Raw genomic sequence first — 25,588 nt, 5'->3', positions numbered from 1 at the left:
CTGTGGCTCTTCTCCTACGTCCGCCTTCCCTGTGTCAATTCCCATTTCCCTGGCTTTCTCAAATAGTTAGGACTCTAAATTCTAACTTTGTTAATTTCGACGCCAAGCTGGAATGAAGACGCTAACTGGACGCCAAAAACAGACGCTGTTATCACACAAGGCCTCCAACTGGGACGGCTCCCACCGAGCTCCGCCCACCCCGCCCAGTCCGCGGCACCGTGGCATCCTGGGACATGTAGTCTTTGGAGGGGCAGCTGCCTCCACCAAGTCTCCTCCCCCAAGACGCTGCCTTTCGGCCTCGGGACGCCGTGACGCTGCGTTCCTGCAGTCCCTTGCCACCTCCCTCTTTCTTCCAGTCTGGGGAAGCTCAGTGCTGGACTTCCGAAGACCTTTTACGACACTGGGTCTCGGAGTTGGTCTCAGCGCGGGATCCACTTTTCGGCAAAGTGACGTGGACGTCAACAGCAATGGCGGAAGGAGAAGAGGTCCTGCCGCTGCCAACGTCGAGCGGCGACGGCTGGTGAGTGAAAGCCAGGGCTAATTCCCAGTGCCCCTTTATTCTTCCTTCTCAACATCCTGCCGGTCCCCGAGGAGACGTCTGGCGTCGGCATAGAACGGAGAGGCCGGTCCTAGGCGAAGTCCGGTGCCCTGCCCCGCCCCCTCTGCCTGCCGGGTGCCCCCTGCCTGCCTGGTTCTGCCCAAGGGACTGGGGCGGGACTCCCAAGGAGAGGGGTGTCATCCAGGTACTGGGCCTCAGAACGGTCCTCCCATGTCGTCCGTCAGTCTCCAAAGTGTCCTGGAGAGGGTGGCTTCAGGGCTGGGTTTGGCCGGAGTCCCTGGCTGTGGGAGTTGGAGTAGGCTGAAGACGGAAGTTTGTTGGATGCAGATCTGAGGCACTAAAATACAATATGAAGAAAAGACGTTTTGAAATGACCGCTGCGAACTTTGCTTGAGGGTTCAGAGGTTGACCCCGGGAGGATCCCTTCCACGTAGTTGGTATACTTTTTTTTATTCTGGCTGTTATCTCGTTTTGCATTCCAACAGTTTTCATCTTCACGCAAGTCGTCTTTTCCCCTACTACCATGTTTCTCACAGCTTGATTTCTGAGCTTTGGATGCAGTGTAGGACTTTGCTCTTGCTGCACCCAAGCTTTTGCATGCTTACCTGATTTATACTCGGGATTGTGGGGGAGGACCGCCAATAATTTTTTGGTAAATTGCTTACCCAGTGTTAATCTTTGGGAAAGGCTTCTACTTTTGAAATAGTTGATCTCACAATACGTTGTTATGTTCTACAACATCACTTTTGAAAAAGGAACCTTTAGAGGCTTGTCGAAGTTTTACAATTGATCTAAGTGTATTGACCACATGTATTAGTTTTGAGTTTACTTGTTCGTTATATTGTATGTGTACAGCTCATGGGCACTTTAAAAATAATACAGGACATTCATAGACCTCGACTTTAATCCCAGAGGAAAAAAATGGAAATCGTTGAAAGGGATAGATAATTAGTAATTAAGAAATTCAGCTCTCCATTAGCAGACATCAAACATTCCTCAGCGCTGGGCTCTCCAAGGTGTCAGAGGAACACTTCATGGTGATCTAGATGTAGTTTTTTTTCTTCAACTTGCTTATTGGGGAGGTATAACAAGGTAAAATTAATCTCATTCTTTGTGAGTGTGATTAAAAGTATTACGAGAGGTTGGCAGTGGGGGCTGGGGCAGTTGGAGTCACTGGTGGAAAACTTCATGAAAGCAGTAGCATTTCAATTAGGCTTTGAAGAATGAGTAGGATTTAAACCCCAGGGCTGTCTGATAGAAGCCACATGTTGTAATTTAAAATTCTCCAGTAGCAGCATTAAAAACTAAGAAGCTGGGCGCGGTGGCTCACGCCTGTAATCCCGGCACTTTGGGAGGCCGAGGCGGGCGGATCACTTGAGGTCAGGAATTCAAGACCAGCCTGACCAACATGGTGAAACTACGTGTCTACTAAAAAAACAAAAGTTAGCGGGGCGTGGTGGCGCGTGCCTGTAATCCCAGCTACTCAGGAGGCTGAGGCAGGAGAATCGCTAGAACGCGGGAGGCAGAGGTTACAGTGAGCGGAGATCGAGCCACTGCCCTCCAGCCCGGCGACAGTGTGAGACTCCGTCTCAAAAAAAAGAAAAAAAAACTGAAAAGAAACAGGTGAAACCAGTTTTAATAATCTATTTAACGTATTTCAACATGTAATTAGTTTAAAAATTATATAATTGTACATCTTTTTTGTGCAAAGTCTTCAAAATCCAATGTGCATTTTACATCTACCTTATATTTCAGTTTGGTCTAGCCACATTTCAGATATTAAATATCCACACATGGCTTGGGGCTAACATATTAGTGCAGAATCAGATTAAGAGTTGGGAAAGGCCTCTGAATGGAGTAACAGCATAAGCAAGGGCGTAGACAAGGCAACTAATTTGTTTTGAGAGTAAGAATGAGAACTACCTGGTTGGAGAGAAGTTGCAGAAAAATACGTCTTTTTGCTTCTGGTATCCTGCAAGAATGGCAGGAGAAAAAAAAATAGGTCTGGAAAAATAGCAAAAAAGTTTTTAAGTAATTAAAAGAACCTTTTAAGAATCAGTAACAGACATTACAACACTTTTCAGAAAGTGACCTAGTTGATTACAGCCTGAAGTTTGCTGTTTTGGAACGGTGAATTGTATCATAAACTGGCCTTAACCAGCTCATTGAGTGCCACGAGGGGAAATGTTTCCACAGTTAAGGTGTCTCTGGGGAGTTCTTAGATTTGAGGGATTGTGAGCATGTTCCTGGTTCGCAGAGGCAGAGGACATGGAGTGAATGTTTGCTAGAGATAGCATTTGTTCTCTTGTAGGATTGCTGTATCTTTGGTGTGTCTTTGTATTTTTGCTGGTTTTATTTTCATGAATGGAGGAACACTGACATGGTCAGTGATTTCTGTTTTCCCTCCATCCTCTTCTAATCTTTCTCCTTTTTCTCCTGGCACTCTCATCGTGCCCCCAGAAGAGGGTTTGAATAGAGTCAGGAAGACTTTGGGATTGGGAGCCATAGGTTCAGTAAAGCCTGTGTTCTTAGAGTGCTTGGTGAATGGGTTATAGAATGGGGATGCTTTACTCTTTTTTTATTTTGTTTTTAAGAAACGAGGTCTCGCCATGGCGCCCAAACTGGCCTCATACTCATGAGTAGCTGGGGACTACAGGTGTGCCCCATCCGTCTGGGTGTTTTACACTCTCTTTCTCTTTCCTCCCCCTCCCTCCCTCGCTCTCTTTCTTTCTCTCTTTTTGGAGCAAATGTTTTTAACTCCGTCAGATGGAGTTTTTTCTAAAATATATCGTATATCTTACTGCCTAGTTCAAACTCATCTTAATGACTTGAGTCATTCAGTTTACAAATGTAATTTAAGGATAAAACTACATGTCTGTCCTCAAGGAATTTATGGTCTAGATACAGGAGGCATGTTTGAGAACATGGATTACAGTTGTGTTATTGTAATATGGTGAGACTTTTGGAGCCTATCTAGACAAATTGTTGCTATAATAAATGACACAGCAGTCCCTTTTCGAGATTGCTTTTTGTAAGTTTTTCCTATTTTCTTTTCTTTTTTTGTCAGTAGTATCTCAATTTGTTCCTAGTCTGTGAAACTAAGTCATTGAACTTGTTAAAATTGTATATACATTCTTAAAAAGGCTCAGGATGGACCTTGAAGATCTTAAAAGTATGTGGACTCTATGACATTGTTTTTGCTGATTTTCAGTTATGTTCTAGTTCAGTGCTTCTCAAAATTTAAATGTGCATTGGAATTATCTGGGGAGCTTGTTAAAATGCTACCCAGGTAATTGTAGTTGTGATTCAGTAGATTTTGAGGTGGAACTTGAGATTCTGTTTCTGACTAGCTGCTGGGTGTTGCCGATTATGGTGGTTTATGGACCACACTTTAGTTATCAGGGTTCTAGATTATATGTATATCAGAATGAGTAGGTCAGAGGAATTTGTATATGTCACATTGTATCACCTTACATGTTATACTAAAATGCGTGTAATTACATGACTTATCATTGCTCTTTAGATAATGAACTTCTCAAGGGCAGTGGCTGATAAAAGGCAGGAGACTCAGTAAATGTTTGTTGAGTGAATGTACGCATGAATGAATAAAGACTTTCATATAATTATGTGCAATAGCATACTAAGCTGTCATTTCATACGAATTTCCTGACTCCAGTGTTTTTGTGAGCTGTGGAATTGTCTGTTGGTATAATGCTTATTCTTTATGGAAAGCCAGAGTAATCAGAAAATGCCTCGTCTTTCAAGCTCTCTGGGATTCAGCCATGTAAGCTCAAAGGGTGTGCTGAAGTTCTTGTAAAAATGCTTATAGTTAGTTTGAAGTGATTTGAATTTAATTTTAAAAGATTAATATAAGTTGTGAGAATCTGGATTTGTAAAATCAAGCATGTTGAATTGTTACAGTGAAAAGATTGGTAATTACCCTTCTTGGTATTGAAGAAAAATAGCACTGGATTTGAACATATGTTCTCATTTTCCAAGACTTTCTTCCTGAAATAATGTCTAAAGATCTAAAAATCATAACTTAAAAATTGTTTTGGTATTGACTTTAATTATATAACTGTTGAAATTGGGAGTTTGTTTAATTAAAAAATGTTACTTAATATTCAGCTTTTAGTGTTTTTTATTGCTAAAATCTTCTTAAATTATTGCTAAACTTTTCTTAAAATTGTAAAAATATCAATTCCACAAGAATCTTCTATTGTTAATCTGAGATGTGAGTAGGAATTGTTTGAGAATAAGAAGTTATTTTTCAAAGTTTTCTGTACTCTGTAAATAGTACTATCAGTGCTCCCTGTTTAATAATCATTAAAATATGAGAAAAGATTTAAATGTCATTTAAGAACTAAGTGTTTGAAATTTTAGATATGATATAATCAATAAAGAAATATGTTAAATACAAAAGAAAAAGTAACTTTGTTTAAGAAGAACATTGTCTACTTGTGGAACTGGGAAGGCTAGATACTACTTTAGAAGAAATGAGAAAATGAACTTCATTTGTTGAATTGGGGTTATGATGTGACAGTTACCTGATTTTGTAAACTATAATTAGAGGGCAGGCAAAGAAATGAAAAAGACATACTGTTTACATTAAAGTATTTAATTATAATGTAAACTTTATAATTTTTAAAGGTAATTTTTTTTTTTTTTTTGAAACGGAGTCTCATTCTGTCACCCAGGCTGGAGTGCAGTGGCATGATCTTGGTTTGCTGCAACCTCTGCCTCCTGGGTCCAAACGATTCTCCTGCCTCAGTCTCTCAAGTAACTAGGATTACAGGCATGTGCTACCATGCCCGGCTAATATTTGTATTTTTAGTAGAGATGGGGTTTCTCTACTAAAACCATGTTGGACAGGCTGGTCTCGAACCCCTGACCTCAGGTGATCCACCCTCCTTGCCCCCCACAGTGTTGGGACTACAGGCGTGAACCACCACGCCCAGCCTAAAGGTAATTCTTAAGTAATAATTCACTTATAGGATTTTGTTTCCTGTAGATGTTTTAATATCCATAATTTGAGTTAGCAATTGCTTTTTGCATGCTAAATAAATGTATTTCAATTAATTCATTTTTATCTCTGTGTACTCACTGCAGAGAGGGGACAAGTGCATTCCCTATGTAAGTACAGTGAGCAATTCAGAGCACCCAGTTAAATATACTGCAGTATGCAGCCAACTTTTCAGTAGGAGTCTTCTGGACAGAATTGAGAAAATATGCTTGACAAAGCATTTCTGCTGCATAGTGCTGAAATGTGGATTCTTTTTAGTATAAAGACAGTGCCTTTTCTCATGTGTCAAAAAGCAAAATAGAGTTTAGCAAAAACATTCTCAGTTCAGCAAACATTCACTGAATAGTGGTTATATTCAAGCTGCTGTGTAAGGTTTTAGAAAAAAAATTGAAACAGTTTTAAGACCAGGAATGTGCATTGTGCTGCCTTCCTTGGACACTTTAATTTTTTCATCATTTTATCTCTAGGAATACTGTGTGAAAATAACTTCTGAAGATATCTAAGTGCTGGTGTTTTGGAAATTACAGGCTCTAGCAGAAAAGAATAGGATTAAACAGTTTGAAAAGGAGCAGGGCTTAAAATGAGTTAGATATTGAGAATTACAGATGGAAAGCAAGTAAGTACCTTCCATTAAGCTCATAAAATCAAATTCTTTCTTATAGAAATAAAGAACATAAGAGCCACTTAAACCTATTTTCTGAAATTTACTGTCTATTTGTTTTAAGGGTCTGCCTAACTTTTTAACCTGAGTTAAGAAAATAATGTCTAATTACATCATTTGTTGCAAGTCTTCATCTATTTTCTTGATGCTTAAAGGAGTTTTCTCTTATCCTTTAGCTGACATTGCAGTTGATAGTTGGATGGGAATCTTGTAGTGTTTGCTTCTTTTTTAAAGTAGTTATTACATTAAACTAGTTGTTATGGTGGTATTTAATAATTTTAGCAAGGAGATACAGGTCGAATATCTCTTTGGAATGCTTGTATTATACTTAACCGGTTGAGCATCCCTAATCAAAAATCTGAAATCCATAATGCCTAAGTGAACATTCCTGTGAGTATCATGTTGGTGCTCAAGAGTTTCAGATTTTGGAGCATTTTGGAGTTGGGATTCTTGGATTTGGGATGCTCAACCTATATAAGAAAATACTATACATTTACATAGAGCATTACTCTTTATATATAATGCTTATATAAACATTTCATTTTGATCTTAAAACAGCTCTATGAGAAAGCATAGTTATGCCTTGGGCGTGGTGGCTCATTCCTGTAATTCTATCACTTGGGGAGGTGGGAGGATTGCTTGAGCGTAGAAGTTCAAGACCATCCTGGGCAACATAGTGAGGCCTTGTCTCTACTAAAAATAAAAAAATTAGCCAGGCTTGGTGGCACACACTTGTAGTCCCAGCTACTTGGGAGGTTGAGGCAGAAGAATTGCTTTAATGGGGGAAATCGAGGCTGCAGTGAGCTATGATCACTCCACTGCACACCAGCCTGGGTGACAGAGCGAGACTCTGTCTCTAATAATAATAATAATAATGTACATGTGTTATTTTTCCTTTGAACAGTTTCTAACCTTTGTTTTAAAGCCTCTGTGCATCACTTTGTGATGCAAAAGATTCGTCTCATATATGTGTGCAATTTGAATACCAGAAATCCTTTATTTTGTGAATTCCATTTAGATTAATAACCATCAGCATAAAATTCAGTGAAATCCTCTTATGAAAAAAAATCTTCTCTGATGGTTTCAGTCCAGCTTAAAAAAAAAAACCCAATATGTATTTCTTTGTCAAACTATGATCCCCATTGGCATAGTACCCTTGAGAATTGTCCATATGTTACAAAGTGTTGTCACTTCATTTGCTATAGTTGTTTCTTTATAACAACTATGTTTCTGAAATGATAGTTTCAAGACAAGGAATGTTGGTGACACTTCTTTTATCGTTACACTTTGGATAAAGTGGAAATTTGTAATAGACACAGGTAATACCTCTCTCTGACTTCTTGCTGTTTTCATACCGCTCTCTGTCTTAAGCAAAAGATACACTCTATTTTTAGTTTCCAAATAGTTAGTGGGGGTAAAAAAACAAGGATGCATTTCTTAGTGCCTTAAAAATACTGAAAAGTCACCCCATATATATAGATAGAAGGGAACAGTGTTGAGGATTTTTATTTTGAGAAAGCATGGAAGAAGAAAGGATTTAGAGTACTCGCTGAAGTTGACTGCTCATTAGAGAAATTACTCTCCAATTTTGTAGTCAGAATCTTACAGCAAATGCATTGCAACATTATACATGTAGTTATGAGAAACTTTTGTGTGTGTATCTTTTTATTTTTTACTTAGGCAACAACTGAGTTCTTTTCTTAGCAGAGAAAAGGGCACCATTGGTACCGTTGGTGTAATTTGATCTACATGGATTGTAGGTCAAAAATAAATCTAAGATTTAGAACACCTGTTCCATTTGTAGTTAATTTTAGTAGCTTATAAAATAACATTTCTGTGATCTCTATCTCTTTTGCCTATTGCATACAGTGATGAAATACTGTAACTGTTAAGTTTGGCTTGTCAAGCCAAGAGGACTAGGTTTAGCACCTTCTTTACTTGGCCCAAGATCATGATTAAAACACAAATTCTAGGGAAGATTACATTATTCATAAGGGAATCTCCCAAAGCTGTTTTTGTGGATCTGGTCCTAATGCAAAGTTTTACAATTTTTTTAAAGCTGGCGAATGGGTGTTTTTCCCCTTGGCATATAAATTTGTAACTTGTTAAAATGCGTGTAACAAGCATGTCTGATTCTGACACAAATCTAGATAACTTCACAATTATCAAATTGTATCAAATTGTGTTCTCTCAAGACTTTAAGTTGTCAAGTTCTTTTCTGAATGTGCTATCATACTATTGAAATACTTGGAAAGTTTTGATGGTTTGAGGTTGGTATTTAAAAATAAGTTGCACAAGACATAGTGTGATCATTGAGCTCCATGCGTATCTACTGTACAAGTGAATCTGTAACAAAGTTATTCTCTTTTCATGTCTACCAAATGTCATACAAAATATTCAAGAACTAAGTAAGGAGTTTTGTTATGGTAGTACTTTGTAACCAGCGTCCTAATAACAGTAGCAAAATAAGTTCAGACAAAGCTTTGGTCCTGATGTCTCATTACCTGGGCATTAAGAAACCCCCAGAAATGTGGTGGCACAAATTAAGCCATGAAGCCACAATTCAGTACATGCAGCTTGCCACTGCTTCCTCACTGTTCCACAGTTTGCCAGTGCTTATGACTAATTAGCTGTTTGCTTTAGAGTTTTAAATAATTGGTCAGAGGCTTATACCTGATTAGGATATATACATGGACATGGACAAGCTGGGCTGTCAAGGTTTAATCTGTGCTCACAGAGGTTTACATTCTAAACAAATATGAATAAACTGCACCTCATAGGCACTCTCACCTCTGTTCAACAGGATTTAGATGATAGGACTTGGACTAGAACCTTGGAATAGCCATCTGGCATGTAAGCTACATGAGAGCATTGACGTTTTTTTCTGTACTGCATCCCCAGTGCCTCACACAGTGGGTAGCCTGTAGTAGGTGCTCAATACATATATGTTGAAGGTTTGAATAAAAGAATACTTATGTCAGGGAAGGAAATGATTCAGAATATGGGTTAGGAAAGCAGAGGAAAATCTAAAAGAGAGTGTTTTAAGGAGACAGTCAAATTTTGCAGTGTTTGTAAAGGGGACAAGAGCTGAGAAAGATGACTAATGACTTCTGAGAGCACCTTAAGTAGAGTGGTGGAGGTTTTGGGTGAATGAGAGTGTGTAGGTGAGTAGAGACTACTGTTTTCAAGGAAGTTGAACTGTAAAGGGAAGGAGAGGTGACTTTTTGATGGGAAGTAGGTTATATTTATATATAGGACCCTTCAAGTAAGTAAATGTGAATTTTAAAGGAAAGGAGATAATCACAGGTTATATTTTTGAATGCTAGAAGTACTTTCAGTGAAGATTTCTGAGTTCTTTTTTTTCTCTTGGCTCTGTTTAATATTGTTAGCGGACTCACAGGTTTGAATAATATCCTATGCAACAGAAATAACATATTTAAGATGTTTACATGTCAGGCTTTGGGCTTTTATTGATTTCCCAGTAGTGTAGCTTTTGTATTTTTATATTAAGAAAACAATAATAAATCTTAGACCTTGGCCACTTTAAGATACAAAATTAATTTTTTAATGTGGTAACTGGATTTTCTTTGTAATTTCTCTGTACTCTGCTATTAAGTGTAGAGTGATTACATATATTATAGGCCCTACTTGGTCCTTTTAAAACTGCTAGTCTTCATTATTTTTATAATTACAGAAAAGGATTCAATTATAAGAATTTTGAAGATTAGTAAAGCTGACTTAGCTTAGTTGATAGACTGAGAGGCTTCATGAATTTAAAACATTTTTTTTTCCAACCCAGAAAACATTCTATTAATATCGTAGTGTTTTAGATTTGGTTAAGGAAGGAGGTGGAGACGGTACAGAGAGTGGTCCCTGTGGAGTGGTGAGGATCAAAGAAGGATGAGAAATGAAAGGGGGTTGGCAAGAGAGGGAAGAGAGAGATTTAAGATGAGGGAAAAGTTGTTACGTATTTTGTCAAGAATTCTTTGTGAAAGGAACAACCAAAAGTTTGGTAGCTGGATGGCAAGGGAAAGTGTGGAGACGTTTTTGTGGTGAACATTGCTGTTTCTAATGACAATTTTTGAGCATATTGTCTCAGAGGAAAGAGCCAGTAGAGACAGAAGTGGAAGATAGGAGAGAGGGGATAATGGATGGCACATGGCTTCTGAAAGATTGGGGAGTGAGTGGAGATAAGAGCCAGGTGAAGTTATCAGTCTTAGACTAGAGAAGAGATAGTTAAGTCTCCTGTGGATACAGGAAAGAAGAAAATAATGACTGGAATAATAAGTTGCTTATGTTTGTTTGTTTTTGGAGGGGGCTGAGATCAAAGGGAAGAGAAGCCTGCTGGCCTGTATTTTCTCTTTGGAGTCATAAGTAAAGTCACATGAGGTAAAGTGGCCGGGTAAGGAGTCTGAAGTAAGTGGTGAATAGGAGGTTTCCAGGCACTATCGTTATATGATAGCATCATAGAGTTGTCTTATTTTCCCAAGAAGCCCACATTGAGTAGAGTATAGGAACAAAGAAGGCAGACTGGTTAGATTAACCTAATGTTAGGAATTTGCAGCTTTCTGAATGTGACAGAAAGACCAAGGAGTGAAAAAGTCAAGAGTGTTGTCAAGAATATGCTTTAAGTTTTGGGCCATGGAATCAAGACGGAGGACATAAAGTGAAGCCACATGAAGACTCTTCTGACTAATCCCTGCCACCCTTCCATCCTCTACCTTTGTCTCCATCCACAGGGAGTGTGGGGAGGTTGCTTACTCCCTCCAATTAATTATTTCTCCACTCAAAAATTGAGCCACATATTTTTATATCTTTTATGTTACTTCCAAGTTTATCATACTGAAAACCTTTAAAATATAGTTTGTTGTCAGCTATAAGTTGAACTTGTTTAGCCTGTTTATACTTCCAATATTAAGTATTGGAGAGCTAGAATGAAACAGTTTAAAGTAGCACATATGCCACGTTGTTTCCTACTTAATGATTCTGTAAAGTATCCTTTCTTAAGTAACAGTTACTTAATACGCTAAGCAAAGAAGTAATATGTTTGAGAACATGCAGTATTTCATTTTCCGTTCCTGCCTTAGATTGCTAGGGGTAATGACCTCTAGAGATGACACAAACAAGTGGGAAAACATTCCATCCTCATGGATAGGAAGAATCAGTATTGTTAAAATGGCCATACTACCCAAAGCAATTTGTAGATTCAGTGCTATTCTCATTAAACTACCGTTGACTTTCTTCGCTGAACTAGAGAAAACTATTTTAAAATTCATATGGAACCAAAAAAGCCCGAATAGCCTAGGCAGTTCTCAGCAAAAAGAACAAAACTGGAAGCATCATGCTACGTGACTTCCAACTACACTACAGGGCTACGGTAACCAAAACAGCATGATACTGGTACAAGAACAGACACATAGACCGATGGAACAGAATAGAGAACCCAGAAATAAGACTGCACACCTACAACTATCTGATCTTCAATAAACTTGACACAAGCAACGGGGAAAGGATTCCCTATTTAATACATGGTGTTGGGATAACTGGATAGCCATATGCAGAAAATTGAAACTGGACCCCTTCTTTACACTGTATATAAAAATCACCTCAAGATGGAAATCTAAAAACTATGAAAACCCCAGAATAAAACCCAGGGAATACCATTCAAAATTATATTTTCAGTATAATTGAGTTTATTATAAATATATATGTCTATAAATATATATGTCTAAATACACACACGACAAACTGAAACGTAATTAACAAAAAGTGATTATCTCATGGTAATGGAATTGTGGTTGGTTTTTAATTTTTTTTATGCATTGGCAAGATTCTCTAAAATGATTATGGTTAAAAAGTCATTTTAAGAAAGTAAGCTATTGTTCAGTAATAATAACAAAAGTAATAGTATTCATGGATTCTGTTTAATAAAGAATTATGTAGCCAAGCATTGCGCTGAATGTTTTGTGTTTAGAAACTTATTTAAGCATTAACTGACCCTATAAGATAAGCACTGTGGTGCTTTTTCCTTTTGTAAGGTCATATGGCTGTTGAAGGGCCAAAATTGAAACCTGGATCTGATACTGAAGCTCAAATTTATGAATTTTTATAATACATTAGATTTTTTTTTAAATTGTGGTAAAATATACATAATGTAAGAAGTTTACCATCTTAACCATTTTTCAATGTGCATTAGTATTAAGTACATTTACATTGTTGTGCATGTAATCTCTAGAACTCTTTTCATCTTGCAGAACTGAAACTGTGTATCTGTTAAAGAGCTCCGCATTCTCCCATCCCTCTGCCCTGGTAACCTCTATTCTACTTTCTGTCTCTATGAATTTAACTACTCTAAGTACCTCATATAAGTGGCGTTGTATAGTATTTGTCTTTTTGGGACGGATTTATTTCACTTACCATAATGTCGTCAAGGTTTACCTATGTCATAGCATGTGTCAGAATTTCCTTCCTTTTTTAGGCTGAATAATAGTCCGTTATATCTATACTTAAAGTACACCCCCCCATTTTGTTTCTTCATTCATTCCTCAGTGAATGGACACTCGGTTTGTGTTCACCTTTGGACTACTGGGAATAATGCTGCTGTGAACATATGTATACAAAAGTCTCTTTCAGACTTTGCCTTCAGTTCTTTCAGACATTCCAGGATATGGAATTGCTGAATTGTATGGGACGTTTATTTTTAATTCTTTGTGAAAGTGTCATACTGTTTTCCATAGTGGCTGCATCATTTTGCATTTCCACTAACTACACAAGAGTTCACAGCTTTGTCAACACTTGTTATTTTATGTTTTTGAAAATAGTAGTCATCCTAATGAGCGTGACAGGTTCTTTGGTTTGGTTTTATTGTTTTTTGTTTGTTTGTTTGCTTTTTGAGACAAGGTCTTCTGTAGCCTGTGTTTTGAGACAGGGTCTCATTCTGTAGCCCAGGCTGGAGTGCAGTGGTGTGATCTTGGCCTTACTGCAGCCTCTGCCTCCTGAACTCAGTTGATCCTCCTGCCTCAGCCTCTTGAGTACTTGGGACTACAGCCGCACACCACAACAACTTGCCATTTTTTGTAGTTTTTGTGGAAACAGGTTTTTTTCCATGTTGCCCAGGCTGGTCTCAAACTCCTGGGCTCAAGCCATCCAACCAGAAGTGCTGGGATTACAGGTGTAAGCTACTGCCCCTGGCCTGGTTTGGGTTTGGTTTTGAGTGAGGTTTTAATAGACTTGATCTTTAAATTCTTTCAGACTTCTTGAAGAATAATTAATAAATAATACATATGTATCATACACTTAACCAGTTGAACTACTGATACTTATGTTCAAAATTAAGATAATTATAATAACCAAAAAGTTGAAAAAACTAAAAAACTCATTATGTGATGGATGGATAAGTAAAATATGGTATATTCATATACAGTGGACTATTTGACAATGAAAAGCATGTACTGATACATGCTACATTATGGGTAGATGTTGAAATGTTATGCTAAATGAAACCAGGCATAAATGCCACACATTATATGATTCCATTTATGTGAAATATCCAGAATAGGTAATATGTAGAGACAGAAAGTAAATTAGTGGTTGGCAGAGGCTGGGGGCAGGGTAGGAGGTGCTGGTGGGGAGGAATAGTGAGTGACTGCTAATGGGTATGGTGTTTCTTTAAGTGAAGAAAGATACTTCTTAAAAAAAAAAAAAGGAGATGAACTAAGTTTTGTTTCTTGTTTTTATGCCCTGTTTGGCGAGAGAGTGTGTACAATAAACAGTTTTCATAAATTTTGAAATGATGGGAAAAATAAGTTTTTAGAACATGGTTGGGAGGAAAACCAAATTTAGAAAAATGTTAATATATAGTCATTTTTTGCTAGTGGGAGATTTTCTATAACTTTTTAAATTTTAGGATCAAAATATATGTAATCCAATTACTTTTAAAAATCATAATTTTTGTATGATTCAATATGGTTTATTCAGAAAATTACAAAATTTCTAATAATGAATTAATCATAGAAGCATTTGGAAATGCATATTAAATTTGGTAGTGCTTGAAAATTCATGCTTCCTTCTCCCATACATTGTGCAAATGCTTCCATATGTTATTCACCATTTGGTGGAAGAAGAAAAATCCAATTCATTTGCTAGCTTGAATATAAACATTAAACTAATTCCGTGTAAATCTAGTGACATTGTTTGACTCACTCTAATTCTGAAGCAACTTGGGCTACAATGCTTAGAGTAGGTGATTTTACCACACAACATCAGGTGAGGGGATATTCTGTTATGTTTTATTTAGGTTTTGAAAATATGCTATTGATAGATCATGACAGGAACCTGTGGTATTATACCAACACGTGTTAATAGTTTAAAAGTCACAGAGTCAGGAGGAGGTGAGTTTCTCCTTCCTTCCAACCTCAGAAGCATTGGATTTGGTCTGTCCTGAACTTTCTGAGCAAAGTAGATAGTTTTGCCTATTTTTTGTATTTCCTAGAATAAATGGACAAGGCCTGTACCTTTCTGTTTTAAAACCTTGTCTGGGTGTCCAGTGTAACTGTACCAACCTTCAATTTGTAAGGTCAGTGAGAAGCTGCTATAAGGTCAAAGAAGACTGAACAAAACACAGTCCACCTACTCATACCACACCAGACATGGATTTTGCTTTTGTATGTTAGAATTGTATTACTTGTTTAAAAGTAGAAACTTGGTTTAGGGGAAGAGGAATTCTGTTTGAGAGCTAAATGCCGTAGAATTCTTTATCTCTGCTTGATCCTTCTATGAATTATTTACCTTAACAATTTTCAGCTGTTTACTACTTTTATAAGCACATTTATATTGTCGAAGGTCTAGTAACTGTACCTTTGGATGCCTTGTTCAGAAAATCATGTTACTTTTAATTATTTAGGTTTGTAAGAAGTATCTTTTACTACTTAAGGTGTAGCATTTTCTAGTCTTCAAAGGAGCCCTTGCTGATGGTTCTACTGCTGGAGAGCACATTTGTGGTTCCCTGGGGACAGCATCAAAGAATCCAACAGCAGCTGTATCAACAGAGATGTGCTTGTACATTATTGTGATTTAAAAAGTACTTTGAGGATTGGGCATTTTGCAACAAAATACAAGCTTTGTTGTTGGGAATAGTAAGGGATTTGGCAAAAATATTTCAAAAAAGAATTTTGCACTAAAAAGTGAATAATTCCAATTCTTCATTCATCTAGTGAAATAATTCCATCTCAGTAAGTAGTGTTTTTAGTCCCTTATTATTTGATACATTTGACCGTTTAAATATATGGTATTTATTTGCCAAAGATGCCATTAAATTTTCTTTGTTTCATAGTTACTAACAGCCTGCCTTGTACATTTTGGCCAGAAGAGAATAGATAAACCCGTGTTTATCAGCTATAGACCTGAACTCTGTCTGAACAGTAGACTTGAAATCTTTTTCTCTACCTCTCCCTTCCAACACTTCGGTGACCATATAACAAAAAAACTAAATGTTTCTTCTGTGGTGATCACTAGTTATCTTCTGTTTCTGTGAATTTGTAGTAGCTTTGTCGAGGAACCTTTCAAATACAATGAGTACTTTTCTGTTGAGTATGATTGTAAGTGATTACATTTTCATTTAATTCCTTTACCTTAGGAGAGCAACATTTTATGAAATATATACATTTAAACTAATATTCTTAGATGCCTGTCAATAGGGAGGTTTTCATTGTCTTATTGAAAAAAATGAAGAGTGGGAGTAATTTATTTTCTTCAGAACCACAAAAATGGGACAAAAATCCTGATTTCCTGATCCTAGTGAGATGAACTGCCTTTTAGGCTGCTTCAAGGAATGTTATAAATTGTCCAGGTTATGAAGCTCTTAAAAATTTGTACAGATTTTTAATGTGTGCCGAAATCGTAAATAATGACTGAAACCTCGGTTTTTGAAAATTCCTAAGGAATTGAGTGATTTTCTTTTTTCTTTTTTTTTTTTTTTTGAGACGGAGTCTCGCTCTGTTACCCAGGCTGGAGTGCAGTAGTGCAGTCTCGGCTCACTGCAGCCTCTGCCTCCCGGGTTCAAGCAGTTGTCTGCCTCAGCCTGCCAAGTAGCTGGGATTACAGGCACCTGCCACCACGCCCGGCTACTTTTTTGTGTTTTTGGTAGAGATGGGGTTTCATCATCTTGGCCAGGCTGGTCTTGAACTCCTGACCTTGTGATCCACCCACCTTGGCCTCCCAAAGTGCTGGGATTACTGGCATGAGCCACTGCGCCTGGCCAGAATTGATAATTTAACTGGTTATTTTCTGTCTAGAAAACAATGTATACCTTTGTAAAAGTTTTCTTTTAATTATTTTTACCTTATGCAAATGAAATTAAATTCATACTTTTCTCCTAAACATAGTAGACTGAACAAAACTGCTTGGTAATTTACTTGATGATTGTTGCGGGAAGTCAGGGACCCCGAACAGAGGGACCTGCTGGAGCCACAGCAGAGGAATATAAATTGTGAAGATTTCATGGACATGTATCAGTTCCCAAATAATACTTTTATAATTTCTTTTACCTGTCTTACTTTAATCTCTTAATCCTGTTTTCTTCGTAAGCTGAGGATGTACGTCACCTCAGGACCACTATGACAATTGTGTTAACTGTATGAATTGATTGTAAAATGTGTGTTTGAACAAAATGAAATCAGTGCACCTTGAAAAAGAACAGAATAACAGCAATTTTTAGGGGAAAAGGGAAGGCAACCATAAGGTCTGACTGCCTGCAGGGTCAGGCAAAAAGAGCCATATTTTTCTTCTTGCAGAGAACCTATAAACAGACGTGCAAATAGGGAAGATATCACTAAATTCTTTTCCTAGGAAGGAATATTGATATTAATACTCTCAGAAAGGAATTCATTCTTGGGGGGAGGTCTATAAACACCGCTCTGGGAATGTCTGTCCTATGTGGTTGAGATAAGGACTGAGATATGCCCTGGTCTCCTGCAGTACCCTCAGGCTTACTAGGATTGGGAAACTCCATCCTGGTAAATTTTTGGTCAGACCGGTTCTCTGCTCTTGAACCTTGTTTCTTCTGTTAAAGATGTTTATCAAGACAATATGTGCACCTCTGAACATAGATAACAGGAGTTCTGCCTCTTGCCTTCAGAAGGATGTGATCTTTGTTCTGCTTTTTGCCCTTTGAAGCATGTGATCTTTGTGACCTACTCCCTGTTCATACACCCCCTCCCCTTTTGAAATCCTTAATAAAAACCTGCTGGTTTTGAGACTCTGGTGGGCATCACAGTCCTACTGATATGTGATGTCACCCCCCGGTGGCCCAGCTGTAAAATTCCTCTCTTTGTACTCTTTCTCTTTATTTCTCAGCCAGCCAACACTTACGGAAAATAGAAAGAACCTATGTTGAAATATTGGGGGCAGATTCCCTGATAGATGATGTGATATTATTATTTTTATTTAATATACCAATAGATCCTTTTTCCCCTCTAACATTTATTTAATACTTATTTTAAACTAGGCACTGCTCTAGGCATGATATTGATATAGTCATTTACTAAATAGTCTCAGGCTGCAGTGTTTTGAATTCTTGACTGAATTGAGCATAATGTTAAGAACACGAATTTAGGAACCAGACTGTTAAAATTTGAATGCTGGCTCTACTGCTAATATGACATGTGACCATATACCATAATACTGGTAAACACCTGAAAGAATAGTAACTTTTTAATACCAATAAAGTTATTTCTTCAGTTGTCCCCTAAATGTCTATAACCCTTCTTTGCCTCCATTTTTGCATCTGTATGTGGGGTCAGTAATGTAACCTACCTCATAGGGATTGTTATAAGGATTAAAAAGAACACATAAAATGTTTGAAATAGTGCCCCACACGTAGTTGCTATGTAAAGACATTACCTCTGCTTGGAACACTATTATTACTGTGACTTCACAGTGCTGTCAGCCAGCTTGCCCCATCTCCTCTTTAAATTAATCTAGGAAAAGACAACCAGACTGGTTACAACTAAGGGTAAAATGAGAGTAAATTGACTATATGAAGCCTGAGATTTCCCACCAAGAAAATACATTGTGTATGCCTTGGCATTACATTTTGGCTGCTGAGAACTTTTGTGTCTTAGACAAGCCTTTAATAGGCCATGCTTATAAATGAATCTTGAATAAGAAAAAGTATGAAGTAAAGTTTATTTTAATAAATAGGACTTGTTTTTTAGGGAAAGAGATCTTGAAGAAGCTCTGGAAGCAGGAGGTTGTGATCTTGAAACTTTGAGAAATATAATTCAAGGAAGACCACTGCCTGCTGATCTGAGGGCCAAAGTTTGGAAGGTAACTAGAAACTAAAATGAATAAAATGTAATCACTGAAGAGTAATATATTTAAAAGTTTGTTGCCTCAGCTGTCTTAGTTGCAGAAAACTTTATTATGTTATGAGCATGCCGCATCTAGAAGATTTATCAAACAGTAGCTTATTAAAATGTGTGTTTCTGTAGTGTTTGGTATATTTAACAATAATGGTTTAGATTTTGGAATGTAATATATGCTTTTGTAGCCATTAGAAATGGTGTTTATGGGACCAGGCGCAATGGTTCATGCTGTAATCCCAACACTTGGGGAGGCTGAGGCGGGCGGATCCCCTGAGGTCAGGAGTTCAAGACCCTCCTGGCCAACGTGATGAAACCCCATCTCTATGAAGAGGCTGAGGCAGGAGAATCACTTGAACCCAGGAGGTGAGGCTACAGTGAGCTGAGATAGCGCCACTGCCTTCCAGCCTGAGTGACAAAGTGAGACTCCATCTCAAAACAAACAAACGAAAAGAAGTGATATTTATGAAAATTGTTTCGTGAAACAAGATACAATCAGTGAGTAAAATAGGATGTATATTTGCAGATACAGAATGCTCATAGCAATGTTAGAAAAAAAAAAAGAAAGTAAGTATGCCTCTGGCTGTTGGGGTTATAGGAAATTTTTCCTTTGTTTTCCTCTGTTCAGCTATTCACCAGTGCATGTGTATTATTATTTTTTAAAATTTTGAATTAAGATGTTGTTATAATTACAAAAGAAATACATGTATTTGTGGAAACATGTACGACATAACAACCGCAAAGGATAAAATAAAAATCTGTTATCTACCACCTATAGGTAAAACATGTAACGTCTTGGTGCTTACCTTTTTACCTTTTTGTCCTATGCATATATGTAACAGAAATGGAATTAAAACTGTACATAGCATTCTGAGCATTTTATTATAGAAGTTTAAGTACATGCAAAAGCGTAGAACTTGTATAATGAACTCCCATGTGCCCATAACCCAACTTTAACTGGTATCAACATTTAGAACAATGTTGTTTGATTAGTATCCTCATCCTTTCCTCCACACCCAACTCACTGGACTGTTTTAAAGCAAATCCTTGCTAGCATACTAAAAGTCTGAAACATTTAAAAGAATGGTAATTCCTGGCCGGGTGCAGTGGCTCACGCCTGTAATCCCAGCACTTTGGGAGGCTGAGGCGGGTGGATCACCTGAGGTTAGGAGTTTGAGACCAGCCTGGCCAACATGGTGAATCCCCATCTCTACTAAAAATACAACAATGAACTGGGTGTGGTGGCGGGTCCCTGTAGTACCAACTACTTGGGAGACTGAGGCAGGAGAATCGCTTGAACCCGGGAGGCAAAGAGGTTGCAGTGAGCTGAGATCATGCCACTATGCTCCAGCCTGAGCAACAGAGCGAGGCTCAAAAAAAAAAAAAAAAAAAAAAAGACTGGTAATTCCTTAACATCATAAGATAATTTCTTCAGTTGTCTCATACATGTGTTTTTATAGGTGATTTGTCTAAATTTGAATTCTAGTAGGCCCACCTGTTGCATTTGGATATGTCACTTAAGATTCTTTAAATCAACACAGTTTATTTTACATTTTTTAAAAAAAAACCTTACAGCAAAAACATTTTCTCAATTTATTAAATATTCTTCTGTATAATTTTAAAATATACATGGCACAGATGTACTTTTTCTTTGCCAGTACATTCTGTTGTTTTTACATTAAAAAAAAACAGGAAAGATGATTGCTTGTGTAAATTTACATATCTAAATATATAAGTATTTTGAGTAATTTATTGTATTCCCTAAATCAACATGAAGAAATACCTAATGTAAGAGGATTTAAAATAATTCTGCTGGATGTGACATGGCTAAATACTCAACATTTGGTGGAGTATGGATACCTTAATTGTAATCTTTGTTATTATTTTTAAATTCAGGCCTTTAATTATTACAGCATGTTTTCCAAGAATGAGGAATAACATATGAAGCTAGTCACTTTTTAAATCTTTCTTCCAGATTGCTCTGAATGTTGCAGGAAAAGGTGATAGTTTGGCATCATGGGATGGTATTTTAGACTTGCCAGAACAGAACACTATTCACAAAGATTGCCTGCAGTTTATGGGTAAGCTTAATAATCATTTTCAAGCAGAGTTAAATTTTGGAAATAATTTTTGGATTGAGGAATCACTCTTCAGAATTATTTTCTTATAATTTCAAAATATGGAAAAGGCTTGTAAATAGCTTTAGAACTTTTCTTTTGAGATTCTTATGAAATATTGTCTATTGATTTTAAGGGAGCCTAGTTTTGACTGGGTGCAATGGCTCACGCCTGTAATCCCAGCACTTTGCGGGGCCGAGGTGGACAAATCACTTGAGGTCAGTAGTTCGAGACCAGGCTGGCCAACATGGCAAAACCCTGTCTCTACTAAAAAATAAAAAAATTAGCCAGGTGTGGGGGTGGGCACCTGTAGTCCCAGCTACTTGGGAGGCTGAGGCAGGAGACTCGCTTGAACACAGCAGGCAAAGGTTGCAGTGAGCTGAGATCGCGCCACTGCACTCCATCCTGGGCACAGAGTGAGACTCTGTCTCAAAGAAACAAGCATGATAACCTAGTTTTTACTGTTTCTTTTGCATTATATGTTAGATTTTTCACGTACATTTATGGGTTTGTTGTAGTCTTAACTTTGATTTTTGTATAATTAAAGATCTGTATGATTGTATACAGCCCTCAAATTAAAGGGGAATTTTGTTGCAAAAGTTTATCTATCAATCATAGTTTGTGGTCTGCTATAGAGAAACTATTATAAATTGTGATTGAATAGGTTTCCAGTCACCCACAACATCTATTTCAATTCACAATGTAGATCAATTTAGTTTATTCTTCTTTTAAATTCATCTCTAGTGTTTTGTTGTATTTTTGTTTCTCTTTCCATCATATTTTAGTTAAATTATTGGCTTGATAGGCCTATGTGTGGTAAGCACACCAGAAACATTATTGCTGGTGTGGACAAAAGAAAGAGAATTTGGTAGTGGAGAATGAATTCCTTTCCCTCTTTTTGCCTGAGTTATAGCAACAGCTGCCCATCATGGGGTAGGTGATCATCTGTTTAGAAAACAGTTTTGCTTCCCAGGAATATGGGCTATGCCTATCTTTGCCTATCCCTTTAATTCAGATTGGCTATTCTTATGTTTGACAGGTATTACTAAATGCTAATGTTTAGTAAATATTGAATTTATAGAAGTGTTCTGTTTCTTTCCCTTCTCTCTCAACGGACTAGGTAAAGAAAACATGCTTAAGTGAAACTGTTATTCTTAATTTTCTTTAAATAACTATCTTAAAGTTAAAAGACTGTTAGAAGGCCGGGCGCAGTGGCTCACGTCTGTAATCCCAGCACTTTGGGAGGCCGAGGCGGGCAGATCACCTGAGGTCAGGAGTTCAAGACCAGCCTGACCAACATGGTGAAACCCTGTCTCTACTAAAAGTACAAAAATTAGCTACGTGTGGTGGTAGTTGCCTGTAATCCCAGCTACTTGGGAGACTAAGGCAGGAGAATCACTTGAAACGGAGGTGGAGGTTGCAGTGAGCCAAGATCGTGCCATTGCACTCAGCCTGGGTGACGAGCTAAACTCTGTCTCAAAAAAAAAGGGGGGGGGCTGTCATAAAGAGTTTTGACTATGTGTTTTCCTTGGGTTTTGGATCTGTGAACCAATGATTGTTAAGTGTAAGGGAAAATATACTTTCATGTAGTTTCACTTTGTCTTTCTCTAAATGCACTAACATAGTATTATATATTTGTAAACAAGTGTTATGTCCATTAACAGCCTCTAACAGGCCCTGGGTAACTTTATTTTTAACATTTATTTTCTAGACCAGCTTTCAGTGCCAGAGGAGAAGGCAACAGAATTACTTTTGGATATTGAATCTGTAATTACCTTTTATTGTAAATCACGTAACATTAAATATAGCACATCCCTTAGCTGGATACATCTACTCAAACCATTGGTGCATCTTCAACTGCCACGCAGCGATTTATACAACTGCTTTTATGCCATAATGAATAAGTACATTCCCAGGTAAAATATGATTTAGTTATTGTAGTTTTTTAAAGTGAACACAGGTCTGGTTTGCCTTGAGCTAAAGTTACTAGATTTACTTTGGCAGTAAAGTAAAAGGTTCAAATAATTTTGAAGGTTGTTTGAGCCATAATTATTATTTTATTTTTGTGGTTATAAACGTTTTTTAAAAGATTCTTTAGTTAAAAATGTATACTGCTGAAACGGTTATACTGGGGTTGGAGTTGGGGAGGAAGTGGGGAGATCTAGGTCAAAAGGATACAAAATAGCAAATAGATGTGATGAACAAGTTAAAAGACCTAATATACAATGTGGGGACTCTAGTTAATAATAGTGTGTTATATTGAAGATTTTTGCTAAATAAGTAGATTATAGCTGCTTTTGCCACAGAGGGGAAAGTGGGAATGTGAGATGATAGGTACGTTATTTTGTTCCACAGTATGTGTTTCCATGTATGTGTTTTTTATAACATGCTGTATTATACACAGAAATTTACTTTTAAAAAAGATTTTAAAAATTAAAAATTTCTAGAGTTTATATATATAATTCTTCCAGTTTATTTGGTGGTATTCCTATTTTCATTTATTTGCCTATAAAATGAAAACGTTACAGTGTCCAAGTGAAAAGCAAAATTTTTGGAGTGCTACCTTATTGAGCTTGGAAGGAAATCCTAGAAATCTAGGCATTGAACAAGTAAATTGAAGTATGCTAAATGTTAGAAAGGTGAAATATAGAGTGCTATGGGGATGTATAATTTGGGCGACCTAACTTACCCTGGAGGTCAGGGGTGGCTTTCCCATGGTAAGTGGCATTTAAGTTGAGATCAGACAGATGTGCAGGTGGTTGTGATGGGGATTGTAGTGGGGGTCCTGGTGGCTCATGAGGCCAGAAAGAATTGTTGTAGTTCCCAGTGCAATAGATCAGATAGTTAGAATTTTAATACCAAAAGAAACTTTAGACGTAGTCTAGACTAGTGGCTTGGCTGTACAACCTTGAATACGCATTAGAACTATTGAGGGAGCTCTTAAAAATCCTAATGAGTATTTGCATACATGAGTAATTAAATCAAAATCTCTTGATGATGGGACCTCGGCATCAGTTTATTCAGAGCTAACTAATTTCAGCATGTAGCCAAGGTAGAGAACCACTAATCTGGACCTTGATAGTTAACTGACTCTTATTTTTTACTACTTTCTATGTGATATCACACTGTACGAGGTATAAGTGTTTTGTATGGTTCTCTACCCTGGTTGCTTGTTAGAATCAACTGAGGCACTTTTTCTTTTTTTAAATAACTACTTTATTGAGATATTTACGTTGCTTAAAATTCACCATTTTAATGTGTACAATTCACTGGTTTTAATTATAGTTACAGAGTTGTACAGCCATAACCACAACCAATTTTAGAACATTTTATCACCCCAGAAAGAAGGCCCATACCCATTAGTAGTCAACTCTCCACTTTCCCCCAAAATGGGAATGATCGGTATGATTCTCTATATAAGGAATCGTACCTTATATGTTTTTTGTAACTGCCTTTAATGTTTAGCAGTATGTTTTCTAGATTCATATTGTACCATATCATATTTCATTTTTTTGCCAAATAATTTTTTATTGTATGCATTTTATTTACCTGTTCATTAGTTGATGGATATTTGGATTGTTTTCACTTTTTTACTGTTAGGAGTATGAAGCTGTGAACATTCACATGCAAGTTTTTGTGTAGATGTGTATTTTCACTTTTCTGGGATATGTGCTTACAAGGGGAATTGCTGGACCGTATAGTAATTATGTTTAACCTTTTCTGGAATTGCCGGATTTTTCCATAGCAGCTGATCATATGTTCTCACCAACAGTCAGTGGAGATCCCAGTCTCTCCACATCCTCGTGAACATTTGTCTTTTTGATTATAGTCCATCCTAGTGAATGTGAAGTGATATCTCATTATGGTTGTTGACTTGCATTTCCCTAATGACTAATGATGCTGAGCATCTTTTTATGTGTTTATTGGCAATTTGTATTTTTTCTTTGGAGCAATGACTCTTCACCCAAAGTACTTTTAAAGCATACTGGTCCCTAGAGTTTTTGTTTTTGTTTTTGTTTTTCCCCAATAAATATTTTGCACTTCTCTTTTTCCCCAATAAGCCTTTAGAGTTTCAAATATAAGTGGACTGCAAAGAGTGTAGGTATAGATATTTTTAAATTTCCCCAGGTGATTCTGATGTGTGCCAGGATGCAGAAAGAAAACAGACTTAAAGATACCAGAAAACAAGGCTAAGATCATGACAGAGCCAAGACTTGAATTCATATTTAGGGATCATTCTGTTGTGCTAGGTCTCTCAACTGCCTATATTTTAGCACTTCTCATGGCCACCTCTTGCTCTAACAGAGCTAGCAATAGCAAGATACAGGATGTCCCAGCTTTGCCTCTAGAGAATGGTGGTGATGGTAGTTAGGACTAGAGGGGAAAGACTTTTGCATTGTGATTTGTAACATACTGTTGTCAGGTTCTCTAGTTATTGCTTCTATGACTTCCATATGGAACAGCCCTCCAGCCAGGATCAGCATTAATAGCCCTGGAAAGAACCCTGAGCCCCACAGAATGCTGCTAGAACTCCATTTTAACATATCTTCTTCTTCTTTTTTTTTTTTTTTTGAGACAGAGTCTCACTTTGTCGTCCAAGCTGGAGTGCAGTGGCACAATCTCAGCCCACTGCAATCTCTGCCTCCTGGATTCAAGCGATTCTCATACCTCAGCCTCCTGAGTAGCTGGAATCACAGGCGTGTGCCACTACACCTGGCTAATTTTTGTGTTTTTGGTAGAAATGGGGTTTCACCATTGGCCAGGCTGGTCTCGAACTTCTGACCTCAAGGGATCCACCCAACTTGGCCTCCTAAAGTCTGGGATTACAGGTGTGAGCCACCACTCCCGACCTAACATATCTTCTTCTTT

The 25,588-nt window shown here is 37.4% G+C and overlaps 1 protein-coding gene across 2 annotated transcripts in view; it reads left to right on the top strand.

Annotated features, from left to right (window-relative positions):
* The first annotated feature begins 271 nt into the window (after positions 1-271).
* The window catches only part of TBC1D23 (TBC1 domain family member 23), a 62,291-nt gene continuing 36,974 nt past the window's right edge, over positions 272-25,588 (top strand). For both annotated transcript variants that reach the window (XM_023212064.1, XM_023212054.1), the window contains exons 1-4: positions 272-520; positions 18,456-18,567; positions 20,578-20,683; positions 22,431-22,635. In XM_023212064.1, coding sequence (XP_023067832.1) covers positions 468-520; positions 18,456-18,567; positions 20,578-20,683; positions 22,431-22,635 — 476 coding nt within the window. In that variant the 5' untranslated portion in view covers positions 272-467. The remainder of the gene's footprint in view (positions 521-18,455; positions 18,568-20,577; positions 20,684-22,430; positions 22,636-25,588) is intronic.

This window comes from Piliocolobus tephrosceles, chromosome 2, assembly GCF_002776525.5.
Source record: "Piliocolobus tephrosceles isolate RC106 chromosome 2, ASM277652v3, whole genome shotgun sequence".
Taxonomy (NCBI): Eukaryota; Metazoa; Chordata; class Mammalia; order Primates; family Cercopithecidae; genus Piliocolobus; species Piliocolobus tephrosceles.
The sequence above is the reverse complement of the archived record's forward strand: the minus strand, read 5'-3'. Positions and strand labels throughout refer to the sequence as shown.